Genomic DNA, 20721 nt, shown 5'->3' on the forward strand with positions numbered 1-20721 from the left:
GTGTGTGTGTGTGTGTGTGTGCGTGTTTGGAGGGGGTTGTGTGTTTGTCTATGTGTGTGTGTGTGTGTGTCCTTGTTTGCATAAGTTTGGCTATGTGTTCTTCTGTATGCAGGTTTGTGTGTGTGTCTGTGTGTGTGCGTGTTTGGAGGGGGTTGTGTGTTTGTCTATGCGTGTGCGTGTGTGTGTGTCCTTGTTTGCATAAGTTTGGCTTTGTGTTCTTGTGTATGCAGGCTTGTTTGTGTGTGTGTGTGTGTGTGTGTGTGTGTGTGTGTGGGTGTGCGTTTGGAGGGGGTTGTGTGTTTGTCTATGCGTGTGTATGTTTGTGTGTGTGTGTGTGTGTGTCCTTGTTTGCATAAGTTTGGCTATGTGTTCTTGTGTATGCAGGCTTGTTTGTGTGTGTGTGTGTGTGTGTGTGTGTGTGTGCGTTTGGCATATGAATATGCGGTGAATCACACCTAAAACTAGAAAGGAGGTTCTGTCCTTCCTTTCCCTGGGTCCACTGCAAGGCGAGGACTGTTTCCTCCCCCTCGTATTGCTGTTGGATCCTGAAATACTGCACTACAGAGACCCATTGTGTTCCGCCGGCCAAACAGCTAGAAACGATAAAGATGCAGGAATAGTTTCCTTTAGGTTCCTGTTCTCCAATTCAGCCGTTGTTCCCACAAGGCGTTCGCTGCCTCTTTATCTTGTCTTTGTATCTTCTCCTCTTTATCCGGTCGAAATCAATTGTGCCGGCTCCCCGATCGAAATCACACGGCCACTATCCAGATGTGAGAAAAACGAGCCGCCGTCCTGTATCAATCGCATGCGATTAGCAAGTATTGTACTTAAACCATTGTCAATATGAGCCCCCATTTGGCAGGTGGTTTCGACTCTCCGCGATTAAATATATCTGATACGCTCAGTTTGTTGCTGCAACATCACAGCAGAAATCAATGCCAATCCCTCTTTTTATTGTCAGTCGCTGTAATTATTAACTATTATTGAATGATTAAAGGATTGTGGCGCATCATGGTGGTGGTGATGTGCACGGCAAACAAATCCCCGTGCCTGTGTGTGAGACACCCCAGAATGATTGACGGCCCTACTCAGGAGAATGGAGTCACCCTGAGTGGTTCCATCAGACGCCATGGACACATCGCTCATCATGACAGCATTATGTATGGCACTCTCATGTCTGATATGGGAAGGGGAAGTGTGCGTTACACCACTGGTTCTCTGCTGGTCTGGCCTCTGGACCACCCTTCTCCCGTAGTCATTAAGTCCCGGCCCACTTTTATACAAGTCAAATTGAGCAAATTTATTTCTCAGAAAGGGGCCAGTAAACGCTCATACACAATGTCAGCAATTTTCGCAACTATTCAACTATTTTTATTCCCTGCGTTCAAAGCACATTACTATAGCAATAGAAGGCGGGCGGTTAGTCACATGTCCGTGGCAGCAGAACGAGCCAGTGAATGGCTGTGGGTAAGGAGAAAACATACTTCCTGGGGTGCAAGCTAAGGTAAGCCAGCTGTGCTAAAGTGTGCTAATGTGCTAACGTGTTTGTTTGGTCAGGGTTAGGGGTAGGGCTAGGGGTACGATGCATGAAAGAGAGTGGCAGCATTGAGGGGTGGTGACTCCAGGACGCTGGTGTCATTGTTCAGCCCTCAGGAGGTGTCGTGGGCCTAACTTAACGAAACATCGGTGAAAGAGGGTGCCCACTTGATAACCTCAATGAAATTCTGCATACTGTGTTTACTGCTGTTCGTTGGGCCATTTGTCTCATGTTTTTCACCTTTGGTTGGTAGCTTAGTAGCCAGAGTGCTTATAAGGTGGGGGCTTCTGAATATGTGTTTTCCTTGGATTTTGGCACAAGGGATTATAACATCTGATCCTGTGTATTAATGACATAGAATTAGAAGTGAAAAAGAGAAGAAAAAGCAAATACATGATTCTTTTTTTATTTGTACTTTTTTGACCACGCTCTCTGCGACCCATTCAGTACAGGTGGGGTGGCAACCCACCAGTTGAGAGACACTGTATGATACCATCATGTGGCTGGTCGGCAAACAGACCAGATCCACCAACTCTCACTCAGACAGCACCTGGAGTGTCCGGGTGTACAAGATGAGCATGGATCTTAAAAAACACTGTCTTATGATGAATTCTTCTGTGTAACGCGTGAGCAAGATATTGAAATGGGAATACATGTGTGTAGCACATGCAAACACTTTGCTCCTGTGCCATTGCTCCTGTGTTTCTTCTGAACAAACCTGAAGTTAGCTCACTTGATGACATTTACATTTACATTCAGGGCATTTAGCCCACACCTTTAACCAAAGCGACTTACAACAACAACATCATACACACCACACGGATGAGGTGCCCTTGAGCAAGGCACCTGAAACCCTGCACTGCAGCTGCCCACTGCTCCAGTGGGGGGGGGGGGGCGCTGGGCCCTCATGTGTGTGACCTCTGACAAGGTCACTCCTCTGTGTGTGTATGTGTGTGTATGTGTGTTCACCGGCTCCCGGGTGGGTCAAAAGCAGAGAAAGAATTTCCCCCAAAAAGGGACAATAAAGGATAACTTAACTTAACTTAACTTAACACATTCACCGACGGCGGAGTCAACAACGAAAGGCGACAGCCGTTGAGTGAGGCGTCTCGCTCAGGGACACCTCGACACTCAGCTAGGAGGAGCCGGGGATCTAAATAACAACTTTCCTGTTGCAAGTCAACCCGCTTACCTTCCGGAGCTAAGCCCATTTGATGAGTTCAATTTGAATGTTGTATTTTTACATTAATGTCGCTTTTCATTTCCGAAAATAAATTGGAGCTCCGTTCAGGCTGTCGTTGGTCTGACAAACAGTTAAGGTTGAATTTGTTTTTCTTTGACCTATTTCAGTCAGTTGAAAAGCAGAACTAACTAATCATGATGACTAATGATGAGTTCATCCCTTGTGTTAAAGCAACCATTACATCTAGAAGAGCTGAATTCAGGGTTTGCAGTGATCGTCTAGGCCAAAATAAATGTTGAATGTAACTCTTATTAAAGTTTGTGAACGCTCAATTCTTTCCCCACACAAGAATGTATTAAATAACGTAGAAATAATTTATATCATGTGAAATGTATCAAAGTAGCTGGCAGGAGTGTTATAATGATACATAATTAATTCCCTGTTCACTGTTATGAAATATATTTTGACACAATGAAACAATGAAATTTGAATGGCTCAAAACATTTGTAAGAACTGACAACAGTGATGTATTATTTGAACCAATCCTTCAGTTTCTATTCATCCTCGACTGGAATACAGATAATTGTAGCTGTCTTCCCATTATGGAAAGTACAAAAAACTGTCTACTCTACGACCGTCTACCATGCATTTATGTGGTTCTTCAGCAAAACAAAAGATCTCCTTCACGCCAGGGCTTAAAGTTGTTTTGTGTCGACACTTGTGCGATCCAAACAATGTTATAACTCAATTCATCCTTCCTCCTGACACGTCGCGTTGCAAATTTCGTTTTTCATTTGCTTCAATTGGCCTGCCCTCATCAAACAAACTCGGCGACGACAGTCACTGTCAGCTTGCTGTGAATGCGGGACAGTCCCAGGTCACGTGGAAAGGTCCGACTTCACTGTCTGCGTGTGGATGCTCACTGCATTGGCAAGGGCAGCTGCGCACCGTGCTGTTACCGTGAGGGGGCTGCAGAGAGAGAGAGAAAGAGCACTGGCATGGGAATAAAAATCACAGAACAGATCAAAACAAACAGGTCACCGAGTTGCAAGGAGACAGCGGAAGACAAGTGCAAGAGGGGCGAGCCACGCAGCTCTTGTCAACGCGGCCGCCAGCGCGTCCACCTGTGAGGCCCTGGCAGGCTTCCGTATTTATAGATGTCAACTTTATTATGCCTAACGTCTTACTTTTTATATCCCCGGGGGTGCGCGGGCGTTGCAGAGTCTGTCTGCTTCTATTCCCGGGTACACCTGGTTACCAATGATTGCCACGAAGTGCAGACACACCTTGACAGCTCTCTGTCAACAGCGGAATCCCCCTGCTAACGCCGCGTGTGGCCGTGGCGGGACTCATCTCTGCCACACTTCAGACGGGGGGGGGGTGGGGGGGGGGGGGGGGCCTGGAGAGATCAATACGGACATCCTCCATTTCATCCTGGAGAGGGGGAGAAAACATACCGGTGTTTGCAAGCGAAAGTGGCACATTGGGGGCTGAAGCCTGGTTTTGTGCGTGTGTGTGTGTGTGTGTGTGTGTGCGTGCGTGTGTGTGTCTGTGAGTGTGCATGCATGTTTGTGTGAGTGTGTGGTGCATGTGTGTGTGTGTGTGCGTGTGCGTGCATGTTTGTGTGTGTGTCTGTGAGTGTGCGTGTGCGTGTGTGTGTGGTGCGTGTGCGTGTGTGTTATGAGGCAGGTTCTCCAGGGTAAATAATTACGGCGGTGATTGACGGATCAGGTCGATGAAGAGAGGGGAGATCCCTCATTAGCCCAGTCCGTCCCCAAACGGCGACGTTTTTTTTTATTTATTATTTTTGATGACAATGTCAAAAGCGCCGCCTATTAGTGCCACTTACACTGACAGACACCTTTGGGAAGGGAAGGCATGCGACTCTAGCCTTTCACCATGACAACCGCTGTGATGTGGCGTCGCGGCCGTGAGGACGGACATCCCAGCACTCCGCAGTGCTCCCTGGTCCGGACCGGAAATAAGTAGTGTGTTGAGAGACAGGAGGCCCGGGATTACCGTCTTCCACCGGAGCCAACACGGGGCTTGAGACCGGAGAAGGACTCGCAACAATGCCTGCCGACGACTTTTTAATGCACTCTGCTTAAGAAATTGGATTTGTCTTGTGCCGAAAACAAACTCTCGCCTTTTTCTCTCGGTGGAGCCTTTTATGTTTTGTGAAGATTGTGCACGCTGCCTTGGTGTCGACCGGGTGGGATGTGAGAGTGTGTGAGGGGGGTAGATTACCCCCCCTTTGAAAAACAAAATGGTGCCACCCATTTCAAGCATAACAACACATTTAACATTTCATTTAGCAAGTCGTGGGTCTGTGAGGCACGTGTTGATGGCTTTCCCACATTCCCCCTGATGTTGTTGACTGGTGATCAAGCCACTGATATGAAGCCACTGATATGTCATCACTCTGTCCCCGTGCTAGGTGGCTGGTGTGACCGGCATGCTGATCGCCAACAGGAGACACGACAACCAGGTGAAGACCTACATCACCTACAACAAAGGCCGGGAGTGGAGGCTACTGCAGGCGCCCTCCACGGACATCGACGGGAACGACATCCACTGCATACTGGTACGTATTCGCACCACAGCCGCCCTGACGGCGCGGAATGACGGGCTGTCATCGCCGTTAGATTGGCCATGTCTGAACGCGAGGGCAGCGATCCAATTGTTGAACGTGTTTATATTTAAAGTCGTCGTGTGCCGCGACTGTCCTCCTCCACGCGTGTAGGCGGGAGACTCTCAGGATTCAAATAACTCAATAACAGGGTTTGGTTCGCTTTCACCGGCTGTGTGCGACTGCGAGACGCGGACTGACTTTAGTGTCGCACGGCGTGTGGGAGGTGTGAGTGTGGTGGTGGTGGGGCGGGGTGGGGGGGGGGGGGGGGGGGAGTTTTTCGGCGCGCCGACAGTCGAGATGAGACGTGACAGCCGCCGCAGAACCTTCCGGTAAACAAAGAAGAGAGCTACGGGCTGGACAGCAGGTTTTATTTGTCGAATATTTTAGAAGCAGGATTGAAGGCCTTATTGACATCACTATCGGTCAGCACATGACTGCAGATACGGATCCTTCGAGACTACCAGCAGGTTGTACAGTTGCCTACTGCGACTTTAAGACAACGTGTTTGTTGGTATACTTCATTTGTAAATTCCTGTATTTTTATATGGCAGCTATCACTGCACATGACGATCAGTAGGTTTAAAGGCCCCTAAATGCCCGCTAAATGCACCTAAATATAAATAAATAATGACGACACACAAAAACAACGACTCAAAAAAAACCTTTTTCACATTGCAGGGTTTGATTCATACCACTGCAGAAGAAAAAGAAACATATCTCACCCGATATGTATTTGGATTTAGGGCCGTATATTGAGTCAGACAACATTGGGTCCAGTTAGACACTATTGAATGCAGAAGTGAGCGCCGCTAAAGATTGGTTGATATAGATTGCATGAAAATAGGGGCTGCCAGTTTAAAGCATGAGGGCCACTTTATCAACGCGCTGAATATGAAATGCAGAATGCAAACGGGGGCCGCTCTTGGAATTTATGAGAGCGGATCTCTGGGATATAAACATTTATCACACGCGGTAGACAGTGCTACATTAAATCAGCCGTCTCTGCTAGACATCAACCAACAGGGCAGCGAGCTGTATACAGATGGCAGGCCACGGTCAAGATTACAGCTGTAAACAAATGTCAGAATAACACCATACCCGTTTTTCTCCTCGAGTCATCTGTGATAAAGACTAGTGAAACCCTAACAAACTAACAACAAACAACAACAACAACTAACAACTAACCGCGCATGACGCGGTTAGGCTTGAGTCCTCCCTCTGTATAAACACCAGCAGTGTTCACTGTTTCTCCGTCCGTTATTTTCATCTTCGTCTCGCTTATCTTACTTGGCTGCATCCTCACCCCGTTGAGGAGATCTGAAGCCGCTTCATGGCCGACGGCGTCCTCTAATTTCACAAGACCGCTCGGTCCCAGCGGTGGCGGAGGTAGGCTGAACGAGAAGGAAAGCCGCTAAACTACTAAACGAAACGATGATGAATGATGCTCTCTCGCGCCAACAGCGAGAGGTATAGATAACGTTGCTGTATTCTGGAACGACTGCAGTGGCTGCTTCTTGAGACAAGCCCTAGCATAACACACGGAAGAATGACGACACCAAAGACAACAAGAACAACAACAGCAAGACGACAGCTAATAAGGACCTCATCATGTTCAGGGGTTGACTGGCAGAACGTGGTGTTCCGGCACACAGGTTTACCCTGATGCTGCGTTTTTTTTGTGACATTTTAATTACTGTTGCCGGTTTTTTAAATATCCTGATCAGTGGCCGTGTCCTCTCTGCCCATCTCTACTGTCACGCAATCAGCTGCTATGATGAGCATCACTGGTCTCTCTCTCTCTCTCTCTTTCTCTCTCTCTGTATCTCTCTCTCTCTCTCTCTCTCTCTCTATCTCTGTATCTCACTCTCTCTCTCTCTCTCTCCTTTCTCTCTCTCGCTCTCTTATTTTTTCTCTTCCTCTTTCTCGCTCCCTCCTCTCTCTCTCACTCTTATTTTCTCTCTCGGGCTCTCTCTCTCTCTCTCTCTCTATTAGGTACATGCATTTATGCAAATTCCATTGCTGATTGTTTTTAACGACATATAAAATGCAATTAACACAAGTCACAGTTGGTGTCATTTGGAAGCTTGAGACTAATGCAATTAGCTTGGATGTTTTTTTTTGTGGTATGTATATATTTTCATCCTTAACCCATATTAACTTAATGGTTAAATCGGATAAACTGAAGGGAATGCTTGCCGGGGAACAGCCTGGGTAATTACCTATCGCCATGTGTTTTCTTGCAGCGTCTCTACAGTGTTTGTATGTATTTTTCAAAGCTATCCTCCCAAAGTGCTGTGTATTGAGGACAGCTTTTCTTCCTTTCCTTTAGCCTTTCTGCTCACTTCATCTGCAACTGCAAATGTCAGAGAACCCCTACTTGTCAGGAACAATCTCCACCAAGAGCTCTGCGCCGGGAATTATAGTTGCTACAGGTGAGATGGAAAAATCCATTATCTCTGGTAAATTCTCAATAGCACCACTCAACACGGGACAAATGGCTTTTCACAACGGATACGCTGGCTGCTACCGAAAATGTGTCATTTTACACTTTGGTCATTGAATGTACCTTACCTTCACTAAAACATGTCGATCATGATTTTGGATAAACATCAATGGCATTTGAGCGAGATATGGCTATCATGCTTTCTTTTGCAAGGCCAACACCATCTAATATATAGATACAAACACACATATTGTATACCATATTAAGTGAGTGCATTGAATGTATTCTTTGCATGGGTGTCACCAGTGGGGATTTAGCCACTAACCCGGGCAGTATTAGTGTTGAACATGAGCTCTACCAGTTGAGCAACACAGGACAACTTTCACATGCAGGGACGGTAGTTGTCCGTTACATGTTTGTTTTGTTTCCCTGAGTGCGTAATGGTGTGCTCTGCTCGGGGGCATCACTCCAGTCTTTACCTATATTTAGTGCTGTCCTCCCCTTGTCACCCAAACTGCTCCTCAGCTTGCGTTTGCGTCGTCTCACTCCACTTCACCTCCATTTCCCAGCAACATGGGAAGGCACCAATCATTGCCACAGGAGCCATTCTCCAAAGTCGTATATTGGATTGAACTCGTAAAAATATATTGAGATAACGTCATGGGAAATTGACAGAGATTAAAAATAGTGTGGGTGCGTAGATGTTCCTAATGCAGGCGTGTGGGTCCTTGATTAATGGTGCGAGGCGACAAGAACCAGTTTGTGTCTGTGGAGCACTGACACGCGATGAGGAATAGACAACGCTGAGCTCTCTGTTTTTGATATTACCGTGCGCACGGTAATATGTGTGAATTGATAGGCATCTCCGTTAAGAGCTTTGCACGGGTGAGTCTTTAAATCCATTGCCGCCCAAAGTCTTTGCAGTGGGGCATATGCCTTTTCTCTTTCCCTGCTCCGCCTTCGGGGTGTGGTGAAGATGGTGAAGATGTCATGTCTATCATGACAAACACTATTGCACGCCTGTTTACTGGGCTGTCGCGGCCAAGACGGCAGAACCAATCAACGAGGGTAGGCGACGTGGCTGCGCGATATCGGGAGGGCTGTTTTGATTGCTCCGGGGGAAGAGATTGCCTGAGCGATTTTATTTAGGCACCCCTGAACTCCATATTGTGTAAAATCGTACATTCTTCACAATATTTTTTGTTGTCTCTGATTAAAATTACACCTGTTCTGCAAACACAACAACATACTTATGCAAATTAAAATTGCAGGAAATATCGGGGCCGAGTTGTCCTACAACAACGTTGGTATGTTTATATCATCTGATGCGGGCAACAGCTGGAGACAGGTAAGCTTGAGTAATCCATTTGAATAAAAATCAATGTTGGTTGTTTGAGCGTTTAAACACAACGTGAGACGTGGTTTATGTACAGTATATAAATAAATCACAAGGTGAGATCTTGCATATATATCTTTGTGCAGTTCTTGGAACAGGAAAACAACGTGTGGTTTCTGTATGTGTATGTTACGAAATGGCGTGTCTTTGTGCAGATCTTCGAACAAGGAGCACAGCGTGTGGTTTGTGTATGTGGTGTGTATGTTACGAAATGGCGTGTCTTTGTGCAGATCTTCGAAGAGGAGCACAACGTGTGGTTCCTGGACAAAGGAGGAGCCCTTGTGGCGGTGAAACAGCCATCAGTACCAACGAGACACTTATGGTGAGTCCCCGTTTCATGTTGGAGCGTATTAACACCCACGACGTTTGGCACAGCACATACATGCTTGTGTATACGTGTACGTTTCCCTTAATGACAACAGTACAAGTCTATGATAACATGTTACTTTCACTTTGCCAAATTGGTTGCTTGCCTTTCGCCTGAGTGCAGACTAATCCAAGTGGGACCAGATCTGTTTGCCAGACACTTCTGTAACAGTTTGGAAATTAGTTTTAGAACTAGCGAGGTGTAGCCTTCTGGGTTTTAGTCCCCAAACCAATTTAAGTGCTACGAAACAGAGATAGATAAGAGGGGGGAAAAAAGGGATCTTGGTTGCCTTTTAGGCCGTCAGTCGTCTTTGTTTCAAAGCTTGCTGTCTGGTTAAAACATTCCCCTGGCCTGAATCCTCATCATGGATGCATGTCAAAGCTTTTCTTTGTCAACGCTTTTAGCCAGATGAAAGTTGTAGTGCTGATGGTTTTCTGAAGGCAACAAGGGAGAAGAAAAAGGACATGTTCTCATCGTTCCAGACTCAGAAGTGTGCACCGTTTCAACCAGTGTCATACGCTGCCGCTGAAGAGATGTTCCGTCTGTTGCAACATGTGGATAAGCTGTCAGAATCGATACTGGGATTCCTGTAGATGAAAGCCATCCACTGGTTGTTTTCTTTGTTGGTCTCTCTGCAGTGAAACATGAAACAATTCTGTTCTTGTCTGTTGTTATGTAACCCAGTCCCAATACTCTTTTTCCCTGCAGAAAGGCTGACGCGTCCTCAGTTCATGTTATATGGAGACCATTTTTTGTATCATTGCTCTGCTAGTGACATGGCTCTCTTCTTTTTATTCCACGCCTCTAAAACTGGGGGCTAATTGCCTGGGCCTCAGCTTTTCATTTCTTTTGCCACTAAAACTCTCCCTCCGACCTCAGTGAAATAAAAATAGCGTGTGCGTGTGCGTGCGTGCGTGCGTGTGCGTGTGTGTGTGCGCGTGTGTCTGCGCATGTGCGTGCGTTCATGCGTACGTGTGTGTGTGCGCGTGTGCATGCGTATGTGCGTGCGTGCGTGCGTGCGCCTGCCTGTGCACGTGTGTGCCGTCCGTCGGAAAAAAAAAAACAGTGGACAACTTTGAGGGAAGGTTAACGGAAAACTAAAAAGGCATTAGCAGGGGGTTGGCTTTCGGGAGGCTGAAGGTGACGCCTTTCTCTCTCTGTCTCTCTCTCTCTCTCTCTCTCTCTCTCTCTCTCTCTCTTCCACAGGATCAGCTTCGACGAGGGCAGACAGTGGACCCGGCACAGCTTCTCCATGGTGCCGCTGTTTGTGGACGGCGTGCTGGTGGAGGCCGGGGCGGAGAACCAGATCATGACGTAGGGATCCCTCTCTCTCGGTTGCTTTGTGTTTCTCCCGTTCTAAGCCGGAGAGTCTGGAGAGGGGAGTGAGGGGCGCTCATTATAACGGGATTTGTTTGTAGGGGCCAGAGGCAAGGGGGGGAACCGAACTGTACCCATTTGCGTGTGTGTGTGTGTGTGTGTGTGTGTGTGTGTGTGTGTGTGTGTGTGTGTGTGTGTGTGTGTAAAGTCTTTATGGAGCTGTTTGAAATAAACGCCTCAGGGTGATATCTGTTAAATTCATGTGCACAAGATTAAATATCGTTTTGGGAGGTGATTTAGGTGTAAAAAGGGGTGCAATTAACATAATAGACATTCTGTCAAACACAGTGTGTAAAACCTCAGTTCACCACTAAAGGACTGACTATTGATTGAAGAGCATGTCTGAAATCTCATTGTGTATTGGTAGTTCGATTCCTGAGGTGTATGGGGAATAATCACTTTGTGTCTTTACATCGTACAGATTCTTCGGCCACTTCAGCCACCGGTCTGAGTGGCAGCTCATTAAAATCGATTACAAGTCAGTCTTCAGCAGGAGATGTACCGAGGAAGATTACCAAACTTGGCACCTGAATAATCAGGTAATGTGAGCCATGGATCACCGTAACCTGCCTGTGGCGCCGTGTGCGTCACTGCCTATCAGATGGACGTTCACTCGTTTGGTTTTGAGTGATGCTATTTGTCATTGGTCAAAGGGAGAGCCGTGTGTGATGGGCCAAAAACAGATCTACATGAAGCGCAGGCCCGGGAACTACTGTATGCTGGGAAGGGATTACTCCAGAGTCCTCTCCACGGAGTCTTGTATCTGCAAAGCGCACGACTTTGAATGGTGAGTGATTCATTTGATGTCGGTAGAGGAGATGTTCTGTAATTGTGTTCAATGTAAAAGGGCATTCATCCAGATGAATATACAATGCGTGGATTTAATCCGTTTAGTAGAGTAGGAGTGTGAGGTTTCAAACTGATCACATGTTTTTGAAAGCTTTTTTTTTTTTTTCTATGGAACTGAATGTAACGCTGTGAAAACTATGTTCATAATTGTGTTGAGAAGATGCGAGGGAGCAAAATTTCCATTTGTATGCTAATCCTGGGCTTGTTGTGCTATTGTTTTATCTTGCAAAGGCAGGGAATAATGAACAAACTCGTCAAATATACAGCAGTTATTTAGGTAACATGATGGTATTAATTGGTGTTAACTTGAACGGTTAAACGTCAATTAATAAAATGGGCTGTATATCTATTTCATTCACTGTGCCAAAATCTTTCGACATTTACCGACATAGTCAAATTTTATGAAACATTCATGACATACATTAATAATAATAAGTATAATAGAGTAAGAATTAGCAGACAAATATTGGAGCAAAGTTGTGAACACAGACTTTTCTAAATTGAACTCTTTGACTTTTCGCTGTGTCAGGCTATTTGCTCCCAGAACAATTTCCTCCCCAATCAATCATTCCGAAGTTAGTTTTTTTTTGCTTTTGAGGTTTGAGTATTTTGTTGTTATTACTCCAATTTGTCTCTCACAACAAAAGCCTCATTCCTCGTTAGACATATGAACCTGTGCAGATAGTGTGCTGTAGGAGCACCTGCAATTAAAAAGCTGTTCAATTCTCCACCCCTGCCGTAAACAGGTTTGGCTTTTTGCTGTAGCCCAAGCAAGCCGCTGAGTCAGTGTCATAGTTACAGAGAGAGAAAGCAGGAAGGCTGCGGTAGCCTATGGAGAAAGACACCCTGCTCCACACACTGTAAGGGAACAGTTGTCAACAGTGTGTTCCTAATCAATACCTCATAATGATGTTCCTCCATGCAAGACAGCCCCCGTCGGACCCAGTTATGAGAAGATGGAGGAGACGGAATAAATAGAGGCAAAGAACCAGACAAAGAGACTGTGTTACAGTGGATCTCCTCCTCCCCAGTGCCGGCGCTGATTATGCACTGTGGTGTGGCTCTGCTTTTGTTTGCCTGCTAGTGATTATGGATACGAGCGCCGGGGCGATGGGAACTGCAGGCCTGCCTTCTGGTTCAACCCGTACACCCTCTCCAAGAGCTGCAGCCAGGGGCAGAACTACTTCAACAGCACTGGGTGAGTCGGCGGCTTTGGCTCGGCGGGCGGGTCTTTGTGTTCGGGCATCTCGAGATGCCAGCAAACACGATTAGGAGCATGTTACATTTTTTGGTTCATTGATGGATTAAAATATGCATGGCATATAGCGATTGTTAATGCGACGCAGGAGACGCGATTTAAAGTTGGAATGAATGCGTGATATTGCATGATATATACAGTCACTTCACATTTATAAATGGGTTGGGGGTCTACTGAATACTTAAAGGGGTACTGAGAGGAAATAGTAAATTAAGGTCCATGCACGTGTGTGTGTGTGTCCGGTCGTTACTCCAGTACGAGGCCCTGACCTTGTATGGAGTAGACAATGTTATTTTGGTTATTTTTCGCCGTAAGGGCGCAGCCATCATGGATTCACACGAGGCCAGGGACGTCATCAGAGTGGGTCGATTTGACAGCACCCAGCTCTTGACATCCTTACAAACAGTGTAGAGACACAGAATCATCATCAGTGGGGGGGGGAACTATGTACGTGGGTAAAGAAATAAGGATGTTAACAAGGTATCACAAGAACAAGTTGAAAACAAAGGCGTGTTTATACTCGCCCTGACATGTGAAGGGTTCCCCTCTGGGCAGCGGTACCTATGGAGACCACCGAGGTGGTGGATCCCATCCAACAGCCCTCCGCATGCATCGTCTCTCTAAATTGTGTTCCAGAAGTACATTTTGTTTAGTGTCATTGTAGCTTTACACCGGTCAGCTTCATCAACAACAATTTCCGGCTGTGACCACTCTAGTGATGTATACAAGGCAATATGTATATCGTAAGCCGCATAGCATCACTGCCTGAGTCATATTTTGGCCCAATTGTGATATCAAACCTAACTCTACTCTCCTAATGCTGCTGATTCACTGTGCCTCATTGGATATATCCTAAGCCAATCAGAGAGCCTTTTACATTCCGTAATCACTATCTGCCCTATACCTAAGTCATCTTTGACTTAGGTATTTTTGACACTTAATACGAGATTAACCTTAAGATATATATATATATATATATATATATATATTTATATATATAGAGAGAGAGAGAGATAAAATCATTGAATCAAAGCTGAGTGAATGTGTTTCTGTTACACTTCTATCTTTTAAAAACACTTGAAAAATGTGCAGGAACCCAATGTTCGTCAAATAATAGGGAAATCATTTTGTTCATTCTCTGTTTTGTCAGATTTGAAGATTGCATGGAGCCACTCTATTAGACATGCGATAAATGCTTGCGTCTTTCAGTGACCTTTCCTAATCAACTTAAAGTCCCAGTTGAATACTAAACCATGCAGGGACCTACTGTACTGGTGCCGACACACACTCAAAAAACTATGGTACTTACAAACATCAGGCTTTGTGATATACATTACTATGGCAATAGCTAAGGTAGATGTTTTCACTGGTCAAAATGGATCTGAACATCCATTTAGTTAATTATGTATGAATCACCTTTACGGCGGTGCAGATCATTCAACGCATTTTCATAAACTATGAATTTAATAGGGTTAAAAGAATATTTACAGAAGTTATTTACACCGGAGCAAATACCAGAAAAACACAAACGTGAACTTTGGTTCACTTGGGAATAGCAGATGAAATTAATCTACACTGAACGAGTGGGAGAATCTGGAGATTATGGAGGAATGGAGCGTGTGTTTGTCTTGTGTTTGTCTGTTTTATGACGCACCTCGGGCTCCGTGAATAGAATAGCGGGGGGATAGCCCTATTCCCCCGCTATTCACAATAATTGTTACGTACGTCTCGTGTGATATCACGTGACGTGCCGTGAATGGATGACAGTCAGGTGGCTCCCCTCTCTCCCGGTGCAGGTATCGTAAGGTGGTGTCCAACAACTGCACCAAGGGGGTGAAGGAGATGTACACGGCCCGCAGGCAGCAGTGCCCCAGCCGGGCCCCGCGGGGTCTGGCCCTGACCACCAAGGACGACAAACTCACCGCACACCTGGGCGCCAACGTCTCCTTCAAGGTGCATCTGGACGAGGTGGGGCCAACACACACACACACACACACAGGCACGTAGGCACGCAGGCACACACACACGCACAGGCACGCAGGCACACACACACACAGGCACACACATACACACAGGCACGCAGGCACACACACACACACAGGCACGCACATACACACAGGCACGCACATACACACATGCACGCAGGCACACACACACAGGCACACACACACACACACAGGCATGCAGGCACACACACACACACACGCACACACACAGGCACGCAGGCACACACACACACACACACACACACACACGCACACACACAGGCACGCAGGCACACATGCATGCAAACACACATGCATGCGTAAACACACAAACACACATATTGTACATAAACACTCATACATACACACATGCATGCACACACACACATGCATGATTCTGTACACTCACACACACACACACACACACACACACACACATACATACACACATACAACACAAGCATGGATACGCAGGCACACACACACACGCACACACCGATACATACACAGACACACACATGCACACACACACACATACATACACACGGGCGTGCATGCATGCACACACACACACACACACACACACACACACACACACACACACACACACACACGAATGGGCACAAACAGAGCTGCGTTTCTACCCTAAGTGAATACTTGTTCCTCCGAGGGGGTAATGATTGCCATTGATCTCCACTTTAAGACCAATAAAATACCAATCAATGAGAAGCAGCCAATGAAAGCGAGGGTGAGAGAGTGTGCTTTGAGGATAACGGGCATGCACATGACCGGGCAGCATCCCCTTCAGAGGACAGTCGCTGCCCAGAGGCCCACAATGATAATAACAAGGAGAAGACGCCACAGGGCAGGGGAAGCACAGTCGCTTTCAGAAACGCGCATCATTCATTTTGATTTTCAGCCACTGGCAGAAGGTTATCTGATTTAAAGGGGTAGTTCGGAATTTTGGACATCAGACCTCATTTCCAAGTGAGCCAGTGTGTTATTTATCATCGGAGACCGTTTTCAACACGTCTCATTCAGTCCTTCTCGTTGCAGAAATCGCTGGTGCTAGGCTAGCGCAAGTCGATGGGATCTGCTAGCCTGCCAATAAAAACAGTTTTACCCACTCCACAGTACACCCGAGGCGAATCAATTATAACGCCAGACTCGATCGATGTAAATGTCTGTGTTGATAGAACAATGTTAGAAATAAAACTATCCTTGTATCGCAATGGTCGCATTACATATTGAGGGACTACTTTCTCAGCAGCGGCGGAATTTCACTTTTCTCCGGTGTAGCAACCAATTCAATACAGCAAAAGGTAAACAGAGAAGCGCACTCCAGGTAATATCAGTCCGCCGCTGCCGTAGCTTGCTTCCAACTACAGGGATTATAAACTAAATGCAATGCGATGCAAGGGTAGTTTTATTTCTAACATTATTCTATCAACACAGACATTTACATCGATCGAGTCTGGCGTTATAATTGGTGTGCCTCGGGTGTACTGTGGAGTGGGTGAAACTGTTTTTATTGGCAGGCTAGCAGTTCCCATCGACTTGCGCTAGCCTAGCACCAGCGATTTCTGCAACTGGAAGGACTGAATGAAAAGTGTTGAAAACGGTCTCCGATGATAAATAACACACTGGCTCCCTTGGAAATGAGGTCTGATGTCCAAAATTCTGAACTACCCCTTTAGCAAAAAAATACTCTCCAGTTTAATTGGAGTGAAGAACGGCGCCAGATAACGGGGGGGGTGGGTGGGTGGGTGTGTTATGTGTTTGAGGCTAATAAATTGGGCAAGGAGCGAAATACCTCAAAGAAGTTCCACCCTGTGGGGGGTAGGATTCAGTTCACAACCGCCGGCCCGGCCCCGCTCCTCTCTCCCGGGGGGAATCCAGATGAGCGTGTTTGACACTGAAGGCAGAGGTAGAGCGGTTCCTCCCGGAACTCTCCGCGAGGGCGTTTCCCTCCCCTCCGCCGGGGCGGAGACAGGGGGGGGGGTAAGCGAGGGTGGTTTCCCGTCGGAGTCCGGCTGGCCTGGTCGTGTGGTTGTGTGGTCATGGGGGGGAGGGGGGGGGGGGGGTAGAGACGCAGAGGACCGGTGCTTCATTCAGAGGAGGGCAGTGTGGGAGGGGCGTTGGGGTGATTTGCATTTGGAAAATATATACAGAGGGCTAGGCAGTGAAATCCTCCGGGTGCTTCCGGCCCGGCCGTGGTCAGCGCGAGAAATGCTTGAGATGGATTCAAACGTATTATGGACATTTATATTCATGAAGCCTGCGATGGCAATTTTTCTCGGGTGGCGCAATTTGGCCTAAATATTTAATGCTCGGAAGGTGTGTGTGTGTGTGTGTGTGTGTGTGTGTGTGTGTGTGTGTGTGTGAATATGCAGATAAAATGAAAAAATGAAATAACAGCGAAACCCTTACATGTAATAATTCCTGGAGATTGGTTATTGATATACCTCTATGTACGAAATGAATGATATCCATGAAACAACTTTAAATGCATTCATATTCATGTCCCTCTTTGTGGCTTTGCTTGAAAGAGTAAAGCACTGCCAAATGGACTGAGAGAGCTCTGGAACGGGTTTGGATGACTCAGCGACACCTCAAGGGCTCACAGGGAACTCTTCCAGACAAGTTTGCCCGTACTTTACGTCCCGTTGCGGCGTGTGGGTAAATATCAGTGCGTATGCACAAATCTGAGTTTTGACTTGACAGGAACACTTTAGGAACAATGTACACACTAATGCACTATTGCGTTGCTCAGGTCCTGTGTATTTACACCGAGACGCTGTACGGCGTCCTCCATGTAAATCGACGGCTACATAATATGCTGTAATGTTATAGCGTTCATTTTTGATCAATGTCAAGCTGCAGAACTGTGGATTTGTGGGTGGTAAATTCAATCTATGGTAACTTCAGACCTAATACGACTGCGCTCTTTACATTTCAAATGCATTCTGTGATCAGGAAACGCAGCATAAAAGTTAAATAATACATGGGTGTGAGTGAGTGAGGGGATTTTACACCAAATACACCACATTATTTCACTATATAATAATGTCATCAAATCGGAATTGGGAGGACTGGCAGTCGCGAGGTCCGGGATCCGATCCCGTCTCATTCCGTTGGAGGTCTGTGCGTCGTCTCAGCTTTCTACCTCGCATTTTTACTTTTTCCGCACCCGAACCTGTAAAGGCACGGTGCGACGCGGCCCTCCCGTTCACCCCCCCTCGCCTCGGCCCCGCGTCCGGGGCCGCGAGACACACTTCACGCCAGACGATTGTCTTCTCATGTCTTTCCAGACGTGTCAAATCATTGCGAGACCCCCCTTTTCCTTTACATCCCGTGCCGGTGGGCTCTCGCGGCGCCCTCCTTTGTGCCCGACCCTCTCTCTCCGCCTCTCTCTTGGCGTCGGGGCGTCGCCGTACGGATGCGCTCGGTGCCTGCCCGCCTCTCCGACAACAAAAGAGTGACATTTATCTCGTCGGCCTTGAATCCGTCCATCTCATTGTGCCCCCCCCCCCCCCCCCCCCCCACGAGAAGCACGGCGGAGAGAGGTGGCGACGGCGGCGGCCACGAGAGTGAGAGAGCAGTGTGAGCCGGCCGACGCCAGCAGCCACGCCGCCCCGGCGTTTGGACCGGCGCCCACTCATCTCAGCCTCCCCCCCCCCGCCCGCCACAACAACAATACAAGCAGGACGCCGATGATGATCCCCACCCCGGCTCGGCTCTCCTCTCCCTATTCTCTCCTCCTCCGACCACTGGTTCCGAGATATCGTTTTTCCAGCCGCCGCCGCCGCTGCCGCCACTCGAGGTATTCCCCAGAAGCCGCGCTTAGACGACGACGCCGCCGCCGCTCTCTCCCACACCTTAAATCCACACAAAGGAGGCCGAGAGCCAAGCCGGGCTGGCGGCTTAAAGAGATGGAACAAAATAGAGAGAGAGGGAGAGAGGGAGAGAGCGAGAGAGACAATGCGGCTAATCACGGGCGTTACATTGTGCTTCAGCCGAGCGTGGACGGGAGAGGAGGCATTGTCGTCGGTGATGATCGTCTCGCTTGCGTATTTTACGCTACGGCGTGCCAAAGAGGAGGGCTGCTGGGAGTTTTTCGGTATGCAGCGGGGGGGGGGGGGGTTGGTGCGGGGGGGGTGGGGGCGGCGGGAGAGACGTGCCCTGGCTCAGTCGCGGCAGCAGCTGGAGCCGCCAAGGCACTGCGGCGGCTGTGGGCAAACACTAGAATTGCTCCAGATGTGATGATGATGAGCAGCGCAGGCCGGGGCGTCGCAGATTGAGGACGGGGCGGTCTGGTACCACTCACACGCACGGGACGCCAGGCGCCAGCGGCCGCCGCTCCAGCACCAACGAGAGAGGCCTGCTGGCACGGTGCTCCCCCCCCCCCGGAGAGCCAGAGGCCCGAAGGGCGGCACTGACCGCCGGTGTCACAGAGTTTGTTTGTTGTTGTTTTTTTTGCCTTTTTGTGGTTTTAATGTCGGAGATGGTGTTATTGTTCTGATAATGAGTCTGGAGCTGGTCCTGGACACGTGTGTGTGTGTGTGTGTGTGTGTGTGTGTGTGTGTGTGTGTGTGTGTGTGTGTTTGTCTTGGTTGGTTTATGGTAAGCTTGCATTTGTTTGGAAAAAGTTGGAACTTGGGGAACTTGACGGCGGAAATGGACGACAATAGTGCAAGCTCGTTGACGTATGTATTAAAGGGGACGTGTTATACCACCGGGTGTGGAGTGTGATCAGCCGTTACGAGCCGTTTTTGAAAATGCCGCTTCTGACATCACAGGTGGGCGTGTCCACCTAGATGTGTGTTGGATAGATCAGTCCACCAGCCCTACCCAGTGGACTCTTATCAAACGTTGCTCATCTATCCGTCACACATCACAGGTGGACACGCCCACCTGTGATGTCAGAAGCGGCACATTTTCAAAGCGGCTTGTAACGGCTAACCACACTCCACACCCGGTGGTATAACGTGTCCCCTTTAAAGGCAACCCTTCCGAATGGACGTTTGTCAACCCGTTTCTGTGTTCGCAGCCCAATGCGAGTCGTATTCCTCTGCTCGGAGACCATCGACGGCTCCGCTAAACGACGGCTCTGTGGGGGTCACTCACCTGTCGTGTGTGTGTGTGTGTGTCTGTGTGTGTGTGTGTGTGCGTGCGTGCGCGTGTGTGTCCCGCCCTGTGCCAGGGCGACTCCATGAGGACCAACATCCAGCTGGACTTCGGCGACGGCACGGCGGTTTCGTACTCCAACCTGAGCTGGACCGAGGAGGGCATCCGGCACATGTATAAGGCGGCCGGCATATTCCGCGTCACGGCCCTGGCGGAGAACTCGCTGGGATTCGACAGCACGACCCTCTACCTGCACGTCACGTGTACGTTGATCACAGAGCGCCGACCGCCGCCGCCGCCGCTGCCGTGCATCAGCCATGAGTTTCGTCTTCCTTTCATGTGTTTGGAGTTTGATCTCCTTCATTGAGTGGAAACCTCAGTGGTCTCGAGTTAATTGCGACCCAAGGGTTTGTGGTGGACGCGTCTTCAAAGTTTAAAAGGCAATGATCTCAAGACGTTTTTTTCACAATGTGTTTATCTTTGCCTTTCGGCATTATAATATTCGTTTGAAAGATGGGGGTGATATTATGACAAATGTAGTTGTGAGAAATTATATTATCGGGCACG

The 20721-nt window shown here is 47.9% G+C and overlaps 1 protein-coding gene across 1 annotated transcript in view; it reads left to right on the plus strand.

Annotated features, from left to right (window-relative positions):
* Positions 1 to 20721, plus strand: part of LOC311340437 (VPS10 domain-containing receptor SorCS3-like) — a gene marked incomplete at both ends in the record, with an annotated part of 88742 nt that overhangs the window by 54958 nt on the left and 13063 nt on the right. Inside the window, 10 exon segments of the mRNA XM_084465332.1 lie at positions 5158 to 5304; positions 7682 to 7784; positions 9067 to 9143; positions 9422 to 9513; positions 10765 to 10872; positions 11357 to 11474; positions 11589 to 11722; positions 12869 to 12982; positions 14839 to 15010; positions 20231 to 20417. Coding sequence (XP_084321458.1) covers positions 5158 to 5304; positions 7682 to 7784; positions 9067 to 9143; positions 9422 to 9513; positions 10765 to 10872; positions 11357 to 11474; positions 11589 to 11722; positions 12869 to 12982; positions 14839 to 15010; positions 20231 to 20417 — 1252 coding nt within the window.

This window comes from Micromesistius poutassou (assembly GCF_964030765.1).
Source record: "Micromesistius poutassou genome assembly, chromosome: 3".
NCBI lineage: Eukaryota > Metazoa > Chordata > Actinopteri > Gadiformes > Gadidae > Micromesistius > Micromesistius poutassou.